Source organism: Mobula hypostoma, chromosome 15 (genome assembly GCF_963921235.1).
Source record: "Mobula hypostoma chromosome 15, sMobHyp1.1, whole genome shotgun sequence".
In the NCBI taxonomy this organism is placed as follows: domain Eukaryota; kingdom Metazoa; phylum Chordata; class Chondrichthyes; order Myliobatiformes; family Myliobatidae; genus Mobula; species Mobula hypostoma.
Window position 1 is genome coordinate 74,108,440 of NC_086111.1, and position 23,849 is coordinate 74,132,288.

At 50.1% G+C, this 23,849-nt stretch overlaps 1 protein-coding gene across 2 annotated transcripts in view; it reads left to right on the plus strand.

The window, feature by feature from the left end:
• The window catches only part of xpc (xeroderma pigmentosum, complementation group C), a 51,100-nt gene extending 34,462 nt beyond the window's left edge, over positions 1-16,638 (plus strand). Inside the window, exons 11-20 of one of the 2 annotated variants that reach the window (XM_063068267.1) lie at positions 972-1,092; positions 2,112-2,201; positions 3,249-4,067; positions 6,901-7,061; positions 8,814-8,895; positions 9,979-10,113; positions 10,886-11,055; positions 12,894-12,987; positions 14,204-14,293; positions 15,975-16,638. In XM_063068267.1, coding sequence (XP_062924337.1) covers positions 972-1,092; positions 2,112-2,201; positions 3,249-4,067; positions 6,901-7,061; positions 8,814-8,895; positions 9,979-10,113; positions 10,886-11,055; positions 12,894-12,987; positions 14,204-14,293; positions 15,975-16,166 — 1,954 coding nt within the window. In that variant the 3' untranslated portion in view covers positions 16,167-16,638. Of the gene's footprint in view, positions 1-971; positions 1,093-2,111; positions 2,202-3,248; positions 4,068-6,900; positions 7,062-8,813; positions 8,896-9,978; positions 10,114-10,885; positions 11,056-12,893; positions 12,988-14,203; positions 14,294-15,974 lie in introns of those variants that run through there. The other variant, XR_010020477.1, reaches the window with a different exon arrangement.
• Positions 16,639-23,849: the final 7,211 nt, after the last annotated feature.

A 23,849-nucleotide genomic window follows, 5' to 3' on the forward strand; every position in this document is an offset into this window, starting at 1 on the left:
GACTCTGTGACCTCTGGTTATAGAACAGATAGATTCTGGCATTGTACTGGGTGACTGGAAAATTGCAAATGTTACTCCGCCATTTAAGAGGGGTGGGAGACAGCAGAAAGGAAACTATAGACCTGCTAGTCTGACATCAGTGGTTGGAAAGTTGTTGGAATCAATTGTTAGGGATGAGATTACGGAGTACCTGGAGGTACATGACAAGATAGGCCAAAGCCAGCATGGTTTCCTGAGGAAAATCCTGCCTGACTAATTTTCTGCAATTTTTTGAGAAAGTTACATGCAGGGTACACAAAGGAGATGCAGTAGATGTGTTGTACTTGGATTTTCAGAAGGCCTTTGACAAGGTGTTGCTCATGAGGCTACTTAGCAAGATAAGAGACAAGGTAATTACAGGGAAGTTACTAGCATGGGTGGAGCTTAGGCTGATTGGCAGAAAGCAGAGAGTGGGAATAAAGGGATCCTATTCTGGCTGGCTGCCAGTTACCAATGGAGTTCCACAGGGGTCGGTGTTGCTTTTTACGATGTATGTCAATGATTTGGACTATGGGATTAATGGATTTGTGGGTAAATTTGCCAATGATACAAAGATAGGTGGAGGAGCGGGTAGTTTTGAGGAAACAGAGAGCCTGTAGAGAGACTTAGATAGTTTAGGGGAATAGGCAAAGAAGTGGCAAATGAAATACAATGTTGGAAAGTGTATGGTCATGCACTTTGGTGGAAGAAATAAACGGGCAGACTATTATTTAGATGGGGAGAGAATTCAAAATGCAGAGATGCAAAGGGACTTGGGAGTCCTTGTACAGGATACCCTAAAGGTTAACCTCACAGCCGTACCGAGCTGTGATGCATCTGGATCGGATGCTTTCTGTGGTGCGTCGGTAAAAATTGGTTGAGTGTCATCGAGAATTTCTTCAGGCTCCAGAGGAAGTGAAGACTTTTGTGAACTTTCCCTCTCCTGTCTCCAGGTTTGTGTCGGCCTTTGAGATGGACCTGTCCGTCGGCCAGAGTGACTCAGGGAAGCTGTCCGGAGCTCTGCGGCACAGACTCTCCCGCCGTTCTGCGGGCAGCGAGGAGGAATTGGTTCACGTATGTTTCGTGGTGAAACAACCAACCGTACACCTCAAGTGAAGACCGTGTGCTAGAAGTACTCTGTGGCCTGCTACTGACCCACTGAGTATTTCCCACATTTTCTGTTCTGTCTGTGTTTTGAGTTTCCTCAATTGTGCATTTGTCTTGCTGTGACTCATTGCCCTGATCTCCTCGGTCCTTTGCTGCCCTCTGGTCCCTCCCACTCCTTTTGCTCTTCATTCCATCACCATAAGGTATAGGAGTAAAGTTAGGCCATTTGGCCCATCGAGTCTGCTCCACCATTCCATCACGGCTGATTTATTATCCCCCTCAACCCCGTTCTCCTGCCTTCTCCCTGTAACCTCAGACCCCCTGACTAATCAAGAACAAATCAGCCTCCACTTTAACTATACCCAGTGACTTAGCCTCCACAGCCGTCTGGGGCAATGAATTCCACTGATTCATTCTTCCTCTGCTCTAAAGGGATGTCGCTGTATTCTGAGGCTGTGCCCTCTGGTCCTGGACTCTCCCACAATGGGAAACATCCTGTCCACATCCACTCTATCTAGGCCTTTCAACATCTGATGGGTTTCAATGAATTCTCCATCATTTCTCTAAACTGCACTAAGTACAGACCCAGCGGCAGCCTCGTACATTAACCCTTTCATTCCCAGAAACATTCTCATGAACCTTCTCTGGACTCTCTCCAATGCCAGCACATCCTTTCTCAAGTAAGGGGCCCAAAGCTGTTCATAATACTCCAATTGTGACTTCCTCTTCCTGTCTCCGCCCCTCCTCCTCCCCCTCCATTCCTCCGTCTCCTCTGCTCCTAGTCTGTTCTGCCCTTCACCCTCCCAATGCTCACTGCCTCTCTGTGCACTTCCCTCACCCCGATGCCTGTCCCTCCCTCTCTGCCCCCCTCACCCTCTCCCTCTGCTGCCTCCAGATCTATTGACTGCACTTGAGGTTGGGTTGTTACCGTGTGAGGATTCTTTCTCAGTGCGCGACCCTCACTGCCGGCCTTTTTGTATCTACAGCTGTTCCTCATCGTACTCCGGGCATTGCCTCTGTCGTCTCGGCTTGTCATTTCTCTTCAGCCTATTCCGTTCAAGCAAAGTGCAAAAGTGGTAAGCAATGTGTCCATCACTCTTGTCGAGGTTGTGAGGGTAGGGTAGTGTTGTGGTTAGCGTAATCTATTACAGACGTGGGTTCAATTCCCACCTCTGCCTGTAAGGACTCTGGGGTTTCCTCCGGGTGCTCCAGTCTCCTCCCACAGTTCAGGGGTGCGGGTTAGTAGATTAATTGGTCACGTGGGGTGTAATTGGGCAGCGCAGTCTCGTTGGGCCACGAGAGGCTGTAACTGTGCTGTATCTCTAAATATTAAAAAATAACCCTTTGGGTAAACAGGTGTGCAGCTGATTCCTCCCAAGTCTAATCCCTGATGAAAAGTCTCGGCCAAAAACATCAACTTTTCATTCTACTCCACGCCTGACCTGCTGAGTACAGGCCCCTCGGCCCACTTTTAACCTACTCTAAGATCCCTCTAACTCTTCCCTCCCACATAACCCTCCATTTTTCTATCATCCACTTACCTTTCTGAGAGTCTGTTAAATGTCCCTGATGTATTTGCCTCTCCCACCACCCGTCAGCACATTCCACACACCCACCACCCTGTGTGGAGAAAAAATTCCCTCTGACAGCAGACCCCCCCCCCCCCGCCACCATACTTCCCTCCTTAAAACAGGGGTTCCCAACCTGGGGTGCCTTGCTTAATGGTATTGGTGCACGGCAGAAAAAAGGTTACGAACCTCTGCCTTAAAATCATCTCTCTCCTATTAGCTATTTCCACCCTGGGGAAAATATCTCTGGCTATCCACTCGATCTTTGCCTTTCATCCTCTTGCTCACGTCTATCAAGTCACCTCTCATCCTCCTTCACTCTGAAGAGAAAAGCCCTAGTTCACTCAGCCGATCCTCTGAAAACATGCAGCATCCTCCGCACCTTCTCTAAAGATTTCATATCCTTACGTTTAACCTCTGACATCCCCTCCACCTATATTTTTCTCCAATCATCTCAAAGTTATGCCCCTTCATATTCTGTGTGTGTTGCTGTGGATTTCCAGCATCTGCAGAATCCTTTGTGCTTCTAATTCCTGTTCTTCTCTTCTCCTGAAGAATCAGAGAGGGGAGAAGTCCGAAGGCGATTCCCAGGAAGCTCCTGAAGCGGAGGCCGACACTAAACCCGGAACAGCAGCCGGAAAAGAGGCCAAGAGAAAAGCGAGCGTCAAACCAGAGGAGAAGGGGGAGATCCGGGTGAAGAGAGAGGGTGGGGTCGCTCGGAAGAGGAAGAAGGAGGTCAGCCGTCCCGAAGCGTCCGCTGAGTCTGGGTTCGAGGACGACGAGCGCTCGGGGAAGCGGAAGCTGAAGAATGAGCGGCGGAGGTGTGTGGCTTCGAAGGTCTCATACAGGGAGCCTGACACAGACCAGGATGATGGCAGCGACTCAGATTTCGAACTTGTCGATGGCTCTGCCCACTCCAGCAGCTCCTCGGGTGGAGACGGGGCCCGCGCGCCCGGGGACAAGAGGGGAAAGGGCCGGGTGCGTGGGGGGAGTGTGGAGGCTGGTGAAGAGGGGGACTCGGGGAGCACTGCATCGAAGAGGAGATCCTCAGGTTGTAGGAGGGGTGCCAGAGAGGCGAAATCGTCAGACCAGTGGATCGAGGTTTATGCCGACGTCGAGCGGAAGTGGGTGGCCGTGGACTGTGTGCGCAGTTCTGTGGACCACCCAGCGTTGTGCGCGAAGCACACCTCCAAACCTCTCTGCTACATCATCAGCTTTGACAACGAGAACAGCGTGAGAGACGTTACCCAGAGGTACGACGTGGCCTGGATGACCGTCACCAGGAAGCGGAGGGTTGACCCGGCGTGGTGGGAGGAGACGCTGTCGGCGTACAGGAGCACCCGCTCTGAGCGAGAGGCAGAGGAAGACCAGGAGGTAGGTGCAGATTTGGAGACGCTCGTGAATCTCTGCTAGCATTGGGTCTGGTGAGATCCAGGGTCGCTACTAGAGCCTGGGCCTCACCATCAGGGACCAGAGTGCCGATTCCAAAACCAGTTCAAAGAGTCAGGGTCACACAGCACTTCAGACCTACAGAAACCACATTCCCTTGTTCATAACCCATAACCCTCCATTTTTCTATCACCCATATGCATAAGAGTTTCTTAGATGTCCCTAATGTATCTGCCCCCATCACCACCCCCAGAAGCACGTTCTCTGTGTTATTAAAAAAAAGTACTACCTCTGACATGCTCCCTATATTGTTGTATCGGTCTTCACTGTGGAAGACACCAGCAGTGTGTTGGATGTTGAAGGGTGTGAGGGAAGAGAAGTGGGTGCAGTTACTGTTACAAGGGAGAAGGTGATCAAAAAGCTGAGAGACTTAAGGGTACATAAGTCACCTGGACCAGATGAACTGCACCTTGGGGTTCTGTAAGAGGTAGTGTTGGAGATTGTGGTGGCATTAGAAATGATCTTTCAAAAATCATTGGACTCGGGCATGGTGCCAGAGGACTGGAAAATTGTAAATATCACTCCACTCTTTAAGAAAGGAGGAAGGCAGCAGAAATGAAATTATAGGCCAGTTAGCCTGACCTCAGTAGTTGGAGTCAATTGTTAAGGATGAAGTTATGTAGTACTTGGTGACACAAGACAAGGTTGGACAAAATCAGCATGGTTTCCTTAAGGGAAAATTTTGCCTGATGAACCTGTTGGATTTCTTTAAGGAGATTGCAAATAAGATAGATAAAGGGGATGCAGTGGATGTTGTATATTTGGACTTTCAGAAGGCCTTTGACAAGGTGCCACACATGAGGCTGCTTACCAAGTTAAGAGCCCATGGTATTACAGGAAAGTTTCTAACATGGTTAGAGCATTGGCCGATTAGTAGGAGGCAGCGAGTGGGAATAAAAGGATCCTTTTCTGGTCGGCTGCCAGTGACTGGTGGTGTTCCACAGGGGTCGGTGTTGGGACTACTTCTTTTTGTGCTGTATATCAGTGATTTAGATGATGGAATAGATGGTTTTGTTGCCAAGTTTGCAGATGATACGAAGATGGGTGGAGGGCAGGTAGTGTTGAGGAAACAGGTAGGCTGCAGAAGGACTTAGACAGATTAGGAAAATGGGCAAGAAAGTGGCAAATGAAATATAATGTTGGAAAATCCATGGTCATGCACTTTGGTAGAAGAAATAAATGTGGAAACTATTTTCTAAACGGGAAGAAAATCCAAAAATCTGAGATGCAAAGAGTCCTTGTACAGAACACCCTAAAGGGTAACTTGCAGGTTGAGTTGGTGGTGAGGAAGGCAAATGTAATGTTAGCATTCATTTCAAGAGGTCTAGAATACAAGAGCAGGGATGTGATGCTGAGGCTTTATAAGACACTGGTGAGGCCTCACCTTGAGTATTGTGGACAGTTTTGGGCTCCTCATCTTAGAAAAGATGTGCTGACTTTAGAGAGGGTTCAGAGGAGGTTCACAAGGATGATTCCAGGAATGAAAGGGTTATGCAAACAACAGGAATTCTGCAGATGCTGGAAATTCAAGCAACACACATCAAAGTTGCTGGTGAACGCAGCAGGCCAGGCAGCATCTCTAGGAAGAGGTACAGTCGACAGGCCAAGCTGAGACTCTCGGCCTGAAACATCGACTGTACCTCTTCCTAGAGATGCTGCCTGGCCTGCTGCGTTCACCAGCAACTGTGATGAAAGGGTTATCATATCTGGAAAAATCTCCCAAAACACTCTGGGCCTGTACCCATTGGAATTCAGAAGGGTGAGGCGGGTTCTCATTGAAACCCTTCGAATGTTGAAAGGCCTGGACAGAGTAGATGTGGAGAGGATGTTGCCTGTGGTGGGGGAGTCTAGAACAAGATGGCACAGCCTCAGGATAGAGGGGCATCCATTTAAAACAGAGATGTGGAGAATTTTCTTTAGCCAGAGGGTGGTGAATTTGTGGAATTTGCCGCCACAGGCAGCTGTGGAGGCCAGGTCATTGGGTGTATTTAAGGCAGAGATCGATAGGTTCCTGATTGGACATGGCATCAAAGGTTACGAGGAGGCTGGGGGGTGGGGCTGAGGGGGGGAAATAGGATCAGCCATGTTTGAATAGCAGAGCAGACTCGATGGGCCAAATGGCCTGATTCGGCTCCTATGTCTGATGGTCTTAAGGTTTACATTTTCCTCCATTCACCTTAAAGTTACAGCCCTCGTGTGTGTTTACTCTGGAACTGCTGCGTCTGCAGAATCGCTGTGTTCGTGTTAGGGATGATGTACTGGGCTGAGCCCACTGCTCTCTGCAGCTACTCGTGTTCGTGTGCATCCAAATTGCCGTATCAGAACATGGGGAACCAAGGTCAACACACAAAACGCTGGAGAAACTCAGCAGGTCAGGCTGTCTATGGAGAGGAGAATTCTTCCACCATTTTGTGTGAGTTGCTCTGGATTTCTGGCATTTACAGAATCCGTTGTGTCTGTGGTGCAACCAGTCAGGACATTTTCAACAGAAATCGGTTGTAATCTCAGTTACGACTGTTCGACACACCCGAAGAGCCTGTTTCTGTGCTGCCGGGTTTGAATCGGTTGAAGTTGTATATTTGGGCATTGTGAAAGGCCCCCACTACTCCCACTCCCCACCTGAAAGGGACCTCTTTATTTCTGCTTGCTGTTGGCTGTTGCCCTCGGGATTGAGGGTGGATTGGATCCGGCCTGGGCGGCCGCTGTGAGCTCATTCTGTGCTGCGGGACGTTTACAAGTGTTTTTCCTGGTTTGACAGCTGCGTGTGAAGTTGCTGGAACAACCCTTGCCCAGCTCCATCGTAGAGTACAAGAACCACCCACTGTACGTGCTGCAGAGACACCTGCTGAAGTATGAAACGCTCTACCCACCCACTGCCTCCATCCTGGGCTACTGCAAGAAGGAAGCCGTCTACTCCCGGTGAGGACCTCGAGGCAAGTCCGGCCGGCACTCCGACTGGCCGGGCGTACTCGGCCTCGAGACTGGGCAGTGGGAGGGCGTCCTGGGGTTTGAGACCCACAGTCTGACTCCCCTTGGTTCCTGACCAGGGCTGGTTCCCACTTGACACTGTCGAGAGAGGCGGGAGAGAGGGGAGGGAGGGGGAGGGGGAGGGGGAGGGGAGAGGGGAGGGGGAGGGCGAGGGGAGAGGGGAGGGGAGAGGGGAGGGGGAGGGAAAGGGAGAGGGGGAGGAGGGGGGGAGAGAGAGGGGAGAGAGGGGGAGGAAGAGAGGGAGGGGAGGAAGAGAGGGAGGGGAGGAAGAGAGGGAGGGGGAGAGGAAGGAAGAGAGGGAGGGAGGTGAGAGGAAGGAAGGGAGGGAGGGGAGAGGGAGGAAGAGAGGGGGAGGAAGAGAGGGAGGGGGGGAGGAAGAGAGGGAGGGGGGGAGGAAGAGAGGGGGGGGAGGAAGAGAGGGAGGGGGAGAGGAAGGAAGAGGGGGAGGGGGAGAGGAAGGAAGAGAGGGGGAGGGGGAGAGGAAGGAAGAGAGGGGGAGGGGGAGAGGAAGGAAGAGAGGGGGAGGGGGAGAGGAAGGAAGAGAGGGGGAGGGGGAGAGGAAGTTAGAGAGGGGGAGGGGGAGACGGAGGAAGAGAGGAGGAGGGGGAGACGGGGGAAGAGAGGAGGAGGGGAGACGGAGGAAGAGAGGAGGAGGGAGAGAGAGAGGGGAGGGAGGGAAGGAGGAAGAGAAGGGAGAGGGGGAGGGGAGGGGGAGAGAGGGGATGGAGGGAAGGAGGAAGAGAGGGAGGAGGAGGGGGAGAGGGAGAGAGGGGGTGGGGAGAGGGAGAGAGGGGGTAGGGAGAAGGAGGGGGAGGGGGGATAGAGAGGAGGAGGAAGGAGGAAGAGAGGGGGAGGGGGAGAGAGAACACCTCAGTACACTGTAACACACACAAACACATGCACACACTGTGCTCCCACATACACGCTCACCCCGGTTACCCACACGCTCACCCCCCCCACACACTCACCCCCCCCACACACTCACCCCCCCACACACTCACCCCCCCCACACACTCACCCCCCCCACACACTCACCCCCCCCCACACACTCACCCCCCCCACACACTCACCCCCCCCACACACTCACCCCCTGTTCTGCCTCAACTCCTCTTTCTTCCCTCATTTCCACTTTTTCCCTCTCCTTCCTTATTCCTCATGACTCCCTGCTTCCAACCCATAACCCTCCACCCACCTCCTCTCCCCCTTTTCCCCACCTCAACCCACTCCTCCTCTTTCTCCCCCTCTTCCCTACCTCTCCTCAGTTCCCCTCACTTCTTCCCACCTTCTGTCCCCCTCTCCCCTTCTCCCCACTTCTCCCCACTCCCCCTCTCCAACTTTACCATTCTCCCCTCCTCTCCCCATTCTCCCCTCAGTTCACCATTCCCTCCCCACCTCCTCTCCCCCTTTTCCCCACCTCAACCCACTCCTGCTCTCCTACTTGACCATTCTCCCCTCTTCCCTACCTCTCCTCAATTCCCCTCACTTCTTCCCTACCTCTCCTCAGTTCCCCTCTCCACCAGCTGCCCCCCTCCCTTCTCCCCGCACACAGTGCCAGTTTGGCCATGCTCCGCTCCGCACCCGTTTCCGCTGTGTCCGTCTCTTCTGGCCCCCGGTTTGTCGGCCGTCCGCTCGGGTGACATGAAGACGGAGCAGCACTGACCCCGTCCTGACCTGCTCTTTCAGGGACTGTGTACATGTGCTTCACTCCAAGGACACCTGGCTGAAGGAAGCCCGTGTGGTGAGAGACGGAGAGGTGCCATGTAAGGTATGAACTCTGGACCCCCTCAATGAAAGATTCGCCCCCCCCCCCAGTTTGCTGGAGTTCTGCCTCCTCTCCCCACCTGCCTCCTCCCCCAGACACAAGGCCTCAGGAAACCCAAGTAGGAGCCAGCATCCAAACCCCATTGCCCACCTTGCCTGATTAACTCTTAATCAGACCTTGGCCTCAGTGCTCCCTCCTTCCCTGCCCATGGACCCCCTCAATTCTCCAGACAGTACACTGTCAGCCACAGTCCAACACCACCCCTCAACCTCTCACAATGAGAGGGCTGCAAAGAATCGCAACCCTCGAGTGAAGAAATTCCTCCTCGTCTGCCTTAAATAGGCTACCCCTTATTAGAACACAGAACAGTCCAGGCCCTTCACCCCACGATGTTGTGCTGACCTTTTAACCTACTGTTAAAATCAACCTAACCCTTCCCTCCTGCACAGCCTCCAGTTTTCTATCATCCATGTGCCTGTCTAGGAGTCTCTTAAATGCCCCTAATGTATCTGCCTCTCCCATACCCACCTCTACCACCGTTCCATGTGCCCACCCCTCTCTGTGTATGAAAGCCGAGCTCTGACATCCCCTGATGCTTTCCTCCAATCACCGTAAAATTATTCCCCCTCGTATTAGCCATTTCCACCCTGGGAAAAAGTATCTGGCTATCTGCTGGATCTCAGCCTCTTATCATCTTGTACACCTCTATCAAGTCACATCTCATCCTCCTTTGCTCCAAAGAGGAAAGCCCCAGCTCCCTCAAACTTTCCTGATAAGAGGTGAGGCAGCATCCTGGTAAATCTCCTCTGCACCCTCTCTAAAGCATCCACATCCTCCCTATAGTGAGACCAGAACTGAGCACATATTCCACGTGTGGTCTGACTAGAGTTTCACAGAGCTAAATCATTACCTCACGGTTCTGAAACTCAACCCCTGTCGCCAGCAATCTCCCAACCTACACCCCGTCACCGTCCCCGTCCCCGTCCCTCCCTTGCAGTAACATCCCCCACCTCCTCCTCGCCTCGGCCTGTGCTCCTCGCCGCTGGGCCGGTGGCTGTAGTGACGTGGAACCGTGGTTACCCACAGATGGTGAAGAGTCAGTCCAACAGGGCGCGGCGAGCACGCATGTCAGGCCTGGAGAACGGCGGCCAAGACGATCTCGGGCTTTTCGGACGCTGGCAGACGGAGGAGTACCACCCGCCCAGGGCCACTGACGGAAAGGTGGGTGTGGCTTTTGGGGGCCGGAGGGTTGAGTGGGGTTTGGTGCCCTGTTCCTTCCCCAGATGGGTTGATCAGCCCCCAAGTTGGTTCCACTTTTGGTGAGGTTGTCCCACGGTGTGACCCTCCCTTGGTACCACCCCTCCCACAGCGTGACCCTTCCTCGGTACCGCCCCTCCCACAGTGTGACCCTCCCTCAGTACCACTCCTCCCACAGTGTGACCCTCCCTCAGTACCACCCCCCCACAGTGTGACCCTCCCTCAGTACCACCCCTCCCACAGTGTGACCCTCCCTCAGTACCGCCCCTCCCACAGTGTGACCTTCCCTCAGTACCACCCCTCCCACAGTGTGACCCTCTCTCAGTACCACCCCTCCCACAGTGTGACCCTCCCTCAGTACCACCCCTCCCACAGTGTGACTGTCCCTCAGTACCGCCCCTCCCACAGTGTGACCCTCCCTCGGTACCACCCCTCCCACAGTGTGACCCTCCCTCAGTACCACCCCTCCCACAGTGTGACCCTCCCTCAGTACCACCCCTCCCACAGTGTGACCCTCTCTCAGTACCACCCCTCCCACAGTGTGACCCTCCCTCGGTACCACCCCTGCCACAGTGTGACCCTCCCTCGGTACCACCCCTCCCACAGTGTGACCCTCCCTCGGTACCACCCCTCCCACAGTGTGACCCTCCCTCAGTACCACCCCTCCCACAGTGTGACCCTCCCTCGGTACCACCCCTCTAAAGAAGTAATTCTGCCTCATTCTTCTTGCTGCCAGGTCCCACGGAACGAGTTTGGGAATGTTTATCTATTCAGACCCTGCATGCTGCCTGTGGGCTGCCGTCACCTGCGGATCCCCAACCTGCACCGTGTGGCGCGTAAGCTTGACATCGACTGCGCCTCCGCCGTCACTGGCTTCGATTTCCACTCTGGACATTCGCACCCAATGTATGCACCTCTCCCTACAATGCTCAGATCCCCCGCTCCTCCACTCCCCCCAACATCCCCGAACCCTTTCCATCTCTGCTGAACCCTCCCCTCCCTCTGCCCCATTTCTCCTTCCCCCAACCCTTCCCCCTCTTAACCCCCCCCATTCACACATGGTGCTATTTGTCTCCACCCTCACTCGCCCTATCCCGAAATGTCCCCTTCACCTCCACGTAACCCTTCCTCTCTGCTAAACTCCCTCTCGTCCTTCCTTTTCCTCCTCAACCCAAAACCTCCCCTTCACCTCCCTCTTCTGTGGACTAGAATCCCCAGCATGGAGCAGAGGGACCGAATGGTCTGTTTCTAATTCTGTTCAAATCGGCTGGGTTGACTGCAACTCTGAACGGTTGGCAGAGAGAAGTTATCGAGCAGGTTGAGTGAGCTCGAGGTACAAGGAGAGACTGGACAGGGTGGGTCTGTTTTCCCTGCAGTGTAGAAGGCTGAGGGGGTGATGTGATAGAAGTTTATGAAGTCACGACTGGCAGAGATATTCACGGTACTTTTCCTAGGGTGGGTAAATCTAAATCCAGAGGGCAGATGGAATGGAGTGCAGGAAAGTGTGGGGTTATGCACTTTGTCGGAAGAATAAAGACATAGATTATTTCTAAACGTAAAGAAAAATCAGAGGTGCTCGGGGACTTGGGAGCCCTTGTGCAGGTTTCCCTGAAGGTTAACTTGCCGGTTGAGTCAGTAGTGAAGAAGGCAATTGCAATGTTAGCATTCATTTCAAGAGGACAAGAACACAAGGCAAGGGTGTAATGCTGAGGGTTTTATCTGACATTGGTCAGACCACACTTGGAGTATTGTTAGCAGTTTGGAGCCCCTTATCTAAGAATAGTTGTGCTGGCATTGGAGAGGGTGCAGGGGAGGTTCACGGCCATGCTTCTGCGAATGAAAGGGTTAACACAAATGCTTGCTGGCTCTGGGCCTGTACTCACTGGAGTTTAGAACATGACGGGGATCTCATTGACACCTATTGAATATTGAAAGGGCTAGATAGACTGGATGTGGAGAGGATGTTTCCTATGGTGGGGGAGTCTTGGACCAGCAGGTGGTGAATCTGTGGAATTCATTGCCACAGATGGCTGTGGAGGCCAAGTCATTGAGTATATTTAAAGCGGAGGTTAATAGGTTTTTGATTGGTGGGGGCATTAAGGTTTACAGGGAGAAGGTTGGAGAATATGGTTGGGAAAAAGCCTTGATTGAATGTTGGAACAGACTCAAGAGGCAACGACCTAGGTCTGCTCCTGGGCCACATAGTCTGGTGGCACAGGTTTAAGGGAGAGGAGACATTTTGAAAGAGACCCGAGGGGCAAGTTTTTCTACACAGGTCATGAGTTTGTGGAATGGGCTGCCAGAGGATGTGCCGAGGCAGATACATTAACATTTAAAAGACACTTCGACAGGTACACGGATAGGGAAGGTTTAGAGGGATACGGACTGGTACACGGATAGGGAAGGTTTAGAGGGATACGGACGGGTACACGGATAGGGAAGATTTAGAGGGATATGGACTGGTACACGGATAGGGAAGGTTTAGAGGGATACGGATAGAAAAGGTTTCGAGGGATATGGACAGGTACACGGATAGGAAAGGTTTAGAGGGATACGGACAGGTACGCGGTTAGGAAAGGTTTACAGTGATATAGACAGGGACACAGATAGGAAAGGTTTAGAGGGATATGGACAGGTACAGGACTATCTCAGGAAGGCATTGTGGGCAGCATGGAGTTGGATCGAAATGCCTGCTTCCATGCTTTGCGACTCTGACAGTAATTCCCTTTGTTGCTACCCCACAGAATAGATGGGTACGTGGTTTGTGAGGAACATGTGGAGGTCTTACTGACAGCGAGTAAACAGGAGGAGGTTGAGCAGGCCAAGAGGGAGCAGCTGGTAAGTGCTCCGGAAATCTGGGAAGGGAATGGGTGGGGTGGGACTGAGGGAGGCTAGGCTCGTAAGGGGAATGGGGGCAGGTGGGAATCAGGAGAGGGAGGGGGTGAGAATTGGCATGGGAGACTGTGATGGCCCTGACAAAAAATTCAACACGTTATAAGCTGAACCATTCTGGACAATCCCAGTAGGCCCAGCTCACAACCCAAAGCACCCATTCCATCCTGCTGACACCTCTCTCAGTCAGAGGTGGGGTGAGAAATAGAACTAGAATGTGTGAGGAGAACGTTTCACATATAAACCCAGGAGTGTGTGGTGGGATGGTGTGGAGGGAGCTTCACTCTGTGTCTGACCCCGGGAGTGTGTGATGGGACGGTGTGGAGGGAGCTTCACTCTGTGTCTGACCCCGGGAGTGTGTGATGGGACAGTGTGGAGGGAGCTTCACTCTGTGTCTGACCCTGGGAGTGTGTGGTGGGACGGTGTGGAGGGAGCTTCACTCTGTGTCTGACCCCGGGAGTGTGTGATGGGACGGTGTGGAGGGAGCTTCACTCTGTGTCTGACCCCGGGAGTGTGTGATGGGACGGTGTGGAGGGAGATTCACTCTGTGTCTGACCCCGGGAGTGTGTGATGGGACGGTGTGGAGGGAGTTTCACTCTGTGTCTGACCCTGGCAGTGTATGATGGGACGGTGAGGAGGGAGTTTCACTCTGTGTCTGACCCCAGGAGTGTGTGACGGGACGGTGAGGAGGGACATTCACTCTGAGTCTGACCCCGGGAGTGTGTGATGGGACAGTGTGGAGGGAGCTTCACTCTGTGTCTGACCCCAAGAGTGTGTGACGGGATGGTATGGAGGGAGTTTCACTCTGTGTCTGACCCCGGGAGTGTGTGATGGGATGGTGTGGAGGGAGTTTCACTCTGTGTCTGACCCCGGGAGTGTGTGACGGTATGGTATGGAGGGAGTTTCACTCTGTGTCTGACCCCGGGAGTGTGTGATGGGACGGTGAGGAGGGACATTCACTCTGATGTCTAGCTCTGGGAGTGTATGAGGGGACGATGTAGAGGAAGTTTCAGTCTGTTATGTAAGAGTGGATTGAAGTGTGTGTGCTGAGAACGTGGTCCCTGGGGTTTTTGGTCCCACCACTGGCGGTGTGGAGGTCTCTGGGAGGTCTGGCCCTGCAGATTCTGTTGGTCTGACAGATGACTGTTGTGTTTCTGTGCAGAAGCGCGAGAAGCGGGTTTTGGGGAACTGGAAGCTGCTGGTGAAGGGGCTGCTGATCAGGGAGCGGCTTAAGGCTCGCTACCAATCCCAGGTAACAGTGAGCTTTAAACTTAATTACTGCGTCCACCCTGCTGTCTCCCCAGCATAAAACACCACAGCGTGTCCCTCACACTCCCCATGTGTCCTAATATCCTTCCTCATTTCCATGACCCCCTCCCTCCTCCTCCCCATCTCACCCCTACACCCCTCCCTGCCTGTCCACAGCACGTTTTGGTCCTCTTGAAAAGACTGCAGTTTACCACCGACTCACTCTGCAAGTTAATCTTGCAAATCCGTAGGAGTTCGGAAGTTTTTGGGAACGCTGGTTGTTGGTGGGAACAACCGTGCAGGTCTGGTTCCCCTGAGTAGTTCAGGCCGCTCACAGCATCCAGTTTTCAGGACACCCGGCACCACAGACATGCCCTCTTCTCATTGCTACCAGCAGGGAGCCTGAAGACACCCGCTCAACATCTTAGGAATGGTTTCTTCCCCTCTGCTTTCACATATTTGATCAGACAATGAACACTACCTCACTATTTTTGCCCTTTCTGCACTACTTTTTATATATTTCTAATAGTAATTTTTTGTAACAACAGGAATTCTGCAGATGCTGGAAATTCAAGCAACACACATCAAAGTTGCTGGTGAACGCAGCAGGCCAGGCAGCATCTCTAGGAAGAGGTGCAGTCGACGTTTCGGGCCGAGACCCTTCGTCAGGACTAACTGAAGGAAGAGTTAGTAAGAGATTTGAAAGTGGGAGGGGGAGGGGGGAGATCCAAAATGATAGAAGACAGGAGGGGGAGGGATGGAGCCAAGAGCTGGACAGGTGACTGGCAAAAGGGGTACGAGAGGATCATGGGACAGGAGGCCCAGGGAGAAGGAAAGGGGGGATGGGGAAAAAAAACCCAGATGATGGGCAAGGGGTATAGTCAGAGGGACAGAGGGAGAAAAAGGAGAGTGAGAGAAAGAATATGTGTATAAATAAGTAACGGATGAGGTACAAGGGGGAGGTGGGGCATTAGCGGAAGTTAGAGAAGTCAGTGTTCATGCCATCAGGTTCCTCCACTCAGGTTGGAGGAACAACACCTTATATTCCGTCTGGGTAGCCTCCAACCTGATGGCATGAACATTGACTTCACTAATGCCCCACCTCCCCCTCGTACCCCATCCGTTATTTATTTATACACACACATTCTTTTTCTCTCTCTCCTTTTTCTCCCTCTGTCCCTCTGACTATACCTCTTGCCCATCCTCTGGGTTTACACTCTGCCTTGTCTTTCTCCCCGGGCCTCCTGTCCCCTGATCCTCTCATATCCCTTTTGCCAATCACCTGTCCAGCTCTTGGCTCCATCCCTCCCCCTCCTATCTTCTCCTATCATTTTGGATCTCCCCCTCCCTCTCCCACTTTCAAATCTCTTACTAACTCTTCCTTCAGTTAGTCCTGACGAAGGGTCTCGGCCCGAAACGTCGACTGTACCTCTTCCTAGAGATGCTGCCTGGCCTGCTGCGTTCACCAGCAACTTTGATGTGTGTTGCAGTAATTTTTTGTATTCCTTTTTACCACTACCCCAAACAACAGCTTTCACGACATATGGCAGTGATAATCAACCTGATCTGATTCATCAAACCTGAGCAGTGCTTTCCCCCCCAAACTCTGCGTGCTTCGGTAAAACTCTGGCAGAGCTTTCCCTTCTGCCAGTATGGTAACTGCTACTCTGTCTTTCCGCTTTTAGGAGGGAGCTGTTGTAAACTCCGGGCAGGGGCCCACAGGCTGCTCCGAGGACGAGGGTCCCAGCGAATCGACCCCGGCCACTGACACTGCTTCCTCGTGGCCCCTGAACCGACAGGAAGGGGAGACAAGCCAGAAGAGGCGCAAACTGAAGCGAGGCGAGGAGAAGCACCTGTTCCCCTTCGAGAAGCTGTGAGCCCTCACCCCCACACACCAGGGTGGCTTGGCGCCTTCCTCACGCACCCACCAGTGGAGAGGGCTCCAACCTGTTTCCAGGGAGCAGCTGACCAGGGACATCCCATTATTTGCTGCTACCACACGGAGGTCCTGCCAAGATCCCTGCGGCCTCTGTTTCTGCTGTTCTTGGTACCGATTCTCCGCACTGTGTGTGTGTGTGTACTGCTCAGTGTGAGGGGCTTCAATCTGTACATTGCTCAGACTACCACTGTCCTGTTGAGAATCAGTGGGTCCCTGACCACAGAGTTCACAAGACCGGGAGAAAGGCATTCTGTTCTTGTAAGAACCACATTTGTCAAACTTGCACCCTGTCCCTCTGTACCCCAACTTCCTCACACCAGCAGGGCATTACCAGCTGTTCAGTTATAACTTCACTGCGGAATTATTCAAGTGTTTAACATTCTTTCCTATATTTGCAGAAAAAAGAATAAAGTGCATTGATTTGTAACAAAGACTCTTTGGGCTCTAATTGGAGAGGGTGTGGAGGGGTTCAGGGTCCCTCCTGTGCAGGCAGTGATCAGCCGGGTTCCCCATCAATCTCCACAGCCCCAGCCTGGTCTGTCCCCATGGGGAAGAGGGGCTCGGCTAAATCCCTCCAGGATGAACTGTATAGGGAAGGCTGGTTGAAGTGGGGGATAATCACGGTGTGGGGATTAGGGCGCTAAAGTAGTGTCACAGTTAGCATGATGCTACTACATTTCAGGGCATGGGAGTCTGGAGTTCCGAGTTCATTTCTGGTACAGTCAATAAGGAGTTTGTACATCATTCCCGCGAACGTGTGGGTTTCCACCTCGTTCTAAAGATGTACCAGTTAGTAGGTTAACTGGTCATTGGGTGTAAACTGTCCTGTCATTAGGCTCGGGTTAAATCGGTGGGTCGCTGGGTGTAAATTGTCCTGTCATTAGGCTTAGGTTAAATCGGTGGGTCGCTGGGTGTAAATTGTCCTGTGATTAGGCTCGGGTTAAATTGGTGGGTCGCTGGGTGTAAATTGTCCTGTCATTAGGCTCGGGTTAAATCGGTGGGTCGCTGGGTGTAAATTGTCCTGTGATTAGGCTCGGGTTAAATTGGTGGGTCGCTGGGTGTAAATTGTCCTGTCATTAGGCTCGGGTTAAATCGGTGGGTCGCTGGGTGTAAATTGTCCTGTCATTAGGCTTGGGTTAAATTGGTGGGTCGCTGGGTGTAAATTGTCCTGTCATTAGGCTCGGGTTAAATCGGTGGGTCGCTGGGTGTAAATTGTCCTGTCATTAGGCTTGGGTTAAATCGGTGGGTCGCTGGGTGTAAATTGTCCTGTGATTAGGCTCGGGTTAAATCGGTGGGTCGCTGGGTGTAAATTGTCCTGTGATTAAGCTCGGGTTAAATCGGTGGGTTGCTGGGTGGTGCCAGTGGTTGGGAGGGGCCTATTCCACACCGATCTCTAAATAAATAATTAAAAATAATCCGCGCTCTCTGACAGGATGGCATCCCATCAGCCTGTGGGCATTGGGATCCAGACAGACAACCTTCCTGCTACAACCTTCAACGCCGGAGCCATTTCCTCCCTTCCCTCTTCTCTGCCCTTGGTGCTCTAGGAAACCCAGGAATACTCTTCTTGGCCACTGATTCTTTTAAACACAGAAAAATGGGACTCAGTCAGGTGGGCACGTTAGTTGGCGCGGACAAGCTGCGTCAAAAGGACTGTTTCTGTGCTGTGACATTTGGACAGTACACAGATAGTAAAGGTTACTTAGCTGAAAACCTGTGCCAACCAACTAGTGGGAGTATTCAAGGACATTTTTAACCTCTCACTGCTATGGACAGAAGTTCCCACTTGCTTCAAAAAGGTGACAGTTATACCAGTGCCTAAGAATAATGTGAGCTGCCTTAATGACTATCACCCGGTAGCACTCACATCAACTGTGATGAAATGCTTTGAGGGGTTGGTCATGACTAGACTGAACTCCTGCCTCAGCAAGGACCTGGACCCACTGCAATTTGCCTATCACCACAATGGGTCAACGGCAGACACAATCTCAATGGCTCCACACGGCTTTAACCACCTGGACAATACAAACACCTACGTCAGGATGCTGTTCATCGACCAAAGCTCAGCATTTAACACCATCATTCCCACAATCCTGATGATAAGATATAGACCCTGGGCCTCTGTACCTCCCTCTGCAATTGGATCGGCTTCCTAACCGGAAGACCACAATCTGTGAAGATTGGTGATAACAACTCCTCCTCGCTGACGATCAACACTGGTGCACCTCAGGGGTGTGTGCTTAGCCCACTGCTCTACACTCTATATACACATGACTGTGTGGCTAGGCATAGCTCAAATACCATCTATAAATTTGCTGATGATACAGCCATTGTTGGTAGAATCTCAGGTGGTGACAAGAGGGCATACAGGAGTGAGATATGCCAACTAGTGGAGTGGTGCCGCAGCAACAACCTGGCACTCAACGTCAGTCAGACGAAAGAGCTGATTGTGGACTTCAGGAAGGGCAAGACAAAGGAACATATACCAATCCTCAGAGGGATCTGAAGTGGAGAGAGTGAGCAATTTCAAGATCTCTGAGGACCTAAACTGGTCCCAACATATCGATGCAGTTATAAAGAAGGCAAGACAGCAACTATACTTTATCAGTTTGAAGAGATTTGGTATGTCAACAAAAACACTCAAAAACTTCTATGGATGTACTGTGGAGAGCATTCTGACAGGCTGCATCACTGTCTGGTATGGAGGGGGTGGGGGGCTACTGCATACGAATGAAAGAAGGTCATAAATTTAGTCAGCTCCATCTTGGGTACTAGCCTACAAAGTACCCAGGATATTCTCAAGGAGCGGTGTCTCAGAAAGGCAGCACCCATTATTAAGGACCCCAAGTACCCAGGGCATGCCCCTTTCTCACTAGTACAGAAGCCTGGAGTCACACACTCAGCGATTCAGGAACAGTTTTCCAGGGAAGGTGGGACCTGTTCCAGCGTGATGGTCTACATCTGAACTGGAGGGGGAGAAATATTCTTGCAGGTAGGTTTGCTAGAGAGGCTCCAGTGGGTTTAAACTAGATACGAGGGGGGAGGGGAACCAGAGTGCAGGAACAGATGTAGGGAAGAAGGAAGAAAAAGAAAATAGTAAAATTGTTTGCACAGTTAGTGATAAACAGAGAGTAAGAGGTGGAAAATTTCTTAAATGTATTTATTTTAATGCTAGGAGCATTATAAGAAAGGTGGATGAGCTTAAAGCATGGATTGATACCTGGAAATATGATGTGGTAGCCATTAGTGAAACATGGTTACAGGAGGGGTGTGATTGGCAACTAAATATTCCTGGATTTCGTTGCTTCAGGTGTGAGAGAATCGGAGGGACAAGAGGGGGAGGTGTTGCATTGCTTGTCAGAGAAAATATTACAGCAGTGCTCCGGCAGAATAGATTAGAGGGCTGGTCTAGGGAGGCTATTTGGGTGGAATTGAGGAATGGGAAAGGTGCAGTAACACTTATGGGGGTGTATTATAGACCACCTAATGGGGAGCGAGAATTGGAGGAGCAAATTTGTAAGGAGATAGCAGATATATGTAGTTAGCACTAGGATGTAATTGTGGGAGATTTTAATTTTCCACACATAGACTGGGAAGCCCATTCTGTAAAAGGGCTGGATGGTTTGGAGTTTGTAAAATATGTGCAAGATAGTTTTTTGCAGCAATACATAGAGGTACCAACTAGAGAAGGAGCAGTGTTGGATCTCCTGTTAGGGAATGAGATAGGGCAGGTGACGGAGGTTTGTGTTGGGGAGCACTTCGGGTCCAGTGATCACAATGCTGTTAGTTTCAATATAATTATGGAGAAGGATAGATCTGGACCCAGGGTTGAGATTTTTGATTGGAATAAGGCTAACGTTGAGGAGATGCGAAAGGATTTAGAAGGAGTGGATTGGGACAATTTGTTTTATGGGAAGGATGTAATAGAGAAATGAAGGTCATTTAAAGGTGAAATTTTGAGAGTACAGAATCCTTATGTTCCTGTTAGGTTGAAAGGAAAAGTTAAAAGTTTGAGATAGCTATGGTTTTCAAGGGATATTTGGAAACTTGGTTCGGAAAAAAAGAGAGATCTACAATAAATATAGACAGCATGGAGTAAATGAGGTGCTCGAGGAATATAAAGAATGTAAAAAGAATCTTAAAGAAATTAGAAAAGCTAAAAGAAGATATGAGGTTGCTTTGGCGAGTAAGGTGAAAATAAATCCCAAGGGTTTCTACCGTTATATAAATAGCAAAAGGATAGTGAGGGATAAAATTGGTCCCTTAGAGAATCAGAGCGGACGGCTATGCCTGGAGCCAACAGAGATGGGGGAGATTCTTAACAATTTCTTTTCTTCAGTATTGACTAAGAAGAAGGATATTGAATTGTGTAAGGTAAGGGAAACAGGTAGGGAAGTTATGGAAACTATGATGATTAAAGAAGTAGTAGTACTGGAGCTTTTAAGGAATATAAAAGTGAATAAGTCTCCGGGTCCTGACAGGATGTTCCCTAAGACCTTGAGGGAAGTTAGTGTGGAAATAGCAGGGGCTCTGACAGAAATATTTCAAATGTCATTAGAAACGGGGATGGTGCCGGAGGATTGGCGTATTGCTCATGTTGTTCCATTGTTTAAAAAGGGTTCTAAGAGTAAACCTAGCAATTATCAGCCTGTGAGTTTGACGTCAGTGATGGGTAAATTGATGGAAAGTATTCTTAGAGATGGTATATATAATTATCTGCATAGAGAGGATCTGATTAGGAACAGTCAACATGGATTTGTGCGTGGAAGGTCATGTTTGACAAATATTATTGAATTTTTTGAAGAGGTTACTAGGAATGTTGACGAGGGTAAAGCAGTGGATGTTGTCTATATGGACTTCAGTAAGGCCTTTGACAAGTTTCCACACGGCAGGTTGGTTAGGAAGGTTCAATCGTTAGATATTAATATTGAAATAGTAAAATGGATTCAGCAGTGGCTGGATGGGAGACACCAGAGAGTAGTGGTGGATAACTGTTTGTCAGATTGGAGGCCAGTGATTAGTGGTGTGCCTCAGGGATCATACACTAATGATCTGGATGATGGGGTGGTAAATTGGATTAGTAAGTATGTAGGTAATACTAAGATAAGTGGAGCTATGGATAATGAAGTAGGTTATCAAAGCTTGCAGAGAGATTTAGGCCAGTTAGAAGAGTGGGATGAAAGATGGCAGATGGAGTTTAATGCTGATAAATGTGAGGTGCTACATTTTGGTAGGACTAATCAAAATAGGACATACATGGTAAATGGTAGGGCATTGAAGAATGCAGTAGAACAGAGGGATCTAGGAATAATGGTGCATAGTTCCCTGAAGGTGGAATCTTATGTGGATAGGGTGGTGAAGAAAGCTTTTGGTATGCTGGCCTTTATAAATCAGAGCATTGAGTATAGGAGTTGGGACGTAATGTTGAAATTGTATAAGGCATTGTTGAGGTCAAATTTGGAGTATTGTATACAGTTTTGGTCACAAAATAGAGACAGTACAGAGAAGGTTTACTAGAATGTTACCTGGGCTTCATCACCTAAGTTACAGAGAAAGGTCGAACAAGTTGGGTCTTTATTCTTTGGAACGCAGAAGGTTGAGGGGGGACTTGATAGAGGTATTTAAAATTATGAGAGGGATAGATAGAGTTGACGTGGATAGGCTTTTTCCATTGAGAGTGGGGGAGATTCAAACAAGAGGACATGAGTTGAGAGTTAAAGGGCAAAAGTTTAGGCGTGACATGAGGCGTGACATACTCTCTGAGTAAAGGAGTGGTGGCTGTGTGGAACAAGCTTCCAGCAGTAGTGGTTCAGGCAGGTTCGATGTTGTCATTTAAAGTTAAATTGGATAGATATATGGACAGGAAAGGAATGGAGGGTTATGGGCTGAGTGCAGGTCGATGGGACTAGGTGAGAGTAAGCGTTTGGCACAGACTAGAAGGGCCAAGATGGCCTGTTTCTGTGCTGTAATTGTTATATGATTATGATTAACAGCTTCTTCCCCTCTACCATCCGATTCCTAAACGGACATTGAACCAGTGAACACCAGCTCACTTTTTAAATATTATTTTTGTTTTTACACAATTCTTAATCTCCAATATACATATACTGTAATTGATTGATTTCTTCTAGATCATGTATTGCATTGAACTGCTGCTGCTAAGTTAACAAATTTCACGACACATGCCAGTGATAATAAACCTGATTCTGATTCTGAAGGACTAATTGAGGAAGTCCAAACCTTTAAGAGGATCCCATTGTCCAAGTTTGAGCCGCCCCATGCCAATGTCATCGTGCTAGATTATTTCTACCATAGCAGCAATCCGGGAGTCCAGGGGGACAGGCTGTGACTGTTTTCCCTGGAGTGAAGGAGGCTGAGGGTTTATAAAATCATAAATAATCAGAATTATGTTTAATATCACTAGCATGTCATGAAATTTGTTGTTTTAGGGCAGCAGTACATTGTAATACATGATAAAATAGAAATTACAAGTGTGTATATAATTGATTACATAAGTAGTGCAAAATGAGGGGAAAGTACTGAGGTAATGTTCATGGGTTCATTGTCCATTCAGAAATCTGATGGTGCAGGGGAAGAAGCTGTTCCTGAATCATTGCAGCAAGTCCAGGTCCTTGCCTAGGCAGTTGATTCTGGCCATGATCAACTTCATCACAGTAGATGTGAGTCACTGAGGCAGCTCCCCCTGCTCTTCTTGGACACGGGTCTGATTGTTGCCCATTTGAAGCAGGTGGGGATCTCTGACTGCAGCAGTGAGAGATTGAAGATGCCCTTGAATATGGGTATTTTCCCCAGGGTAGAGAAGTCTATTAAAACTAGAGGGCACAGATTTAAGGTGGGAGGGGAATTGGTTATATCAAAGATTGCGGGCAGTAGGTAGGAGAATAGATTGAAAAGGAAAGGACATCAACCATGACCTAACAGTGAAGTCTCGATGAGCCAATTGGCCTAATTCTGCTCCTATGTCTTATGATGCAGTGATAAAAAAGCAAATGACTCTAGTTGCGTTAGGCATTTATGCCTACACTGACCAGCTGGGCTGAAGACCTGTGTCAACACCTATCACTCATGGGAACCAGGGGATGGGACCTCAGACTCGGATTCTCTCTGTCCTGGGGTGATAAAGATATCTGACACTTGCTTTACACTCATGACGGTGACAGCTCCAATGCCATAGTCAAGTTTGCTAACTAACAGTGACCAAATCAAAGATGGTGACAAATCAGCAGATTGGAAGGGGACTGAGAACTTAGCTGAGAAGTGACACTCGACTGCCTCTCACTCCATATCAGCAAGGCCAAGAAGCTGATTATTGACTTCAAGAGGAGGAAACCAGAAGTTCGCAACTTTAACTTAGACCATAAGACCATAAGACAAAGGAGCAGAAGTAGGCCATTCGGCCCATCGAGTCTGCTCCGCCATTTTATCATGAGCTGATCCATTTTATCCTATTTAGTCCCACTGCCCCGCCTTCTCACCATAACCTTTGATGCCCTGGCTACTCAGATACCTATCAATCTCTGCTTTAAAGACACCCAATGACTTGGCCTCCACTGCTGCCCGCGGCAACAAATTCCATAGATTCACCACCCTCTGACTAAAA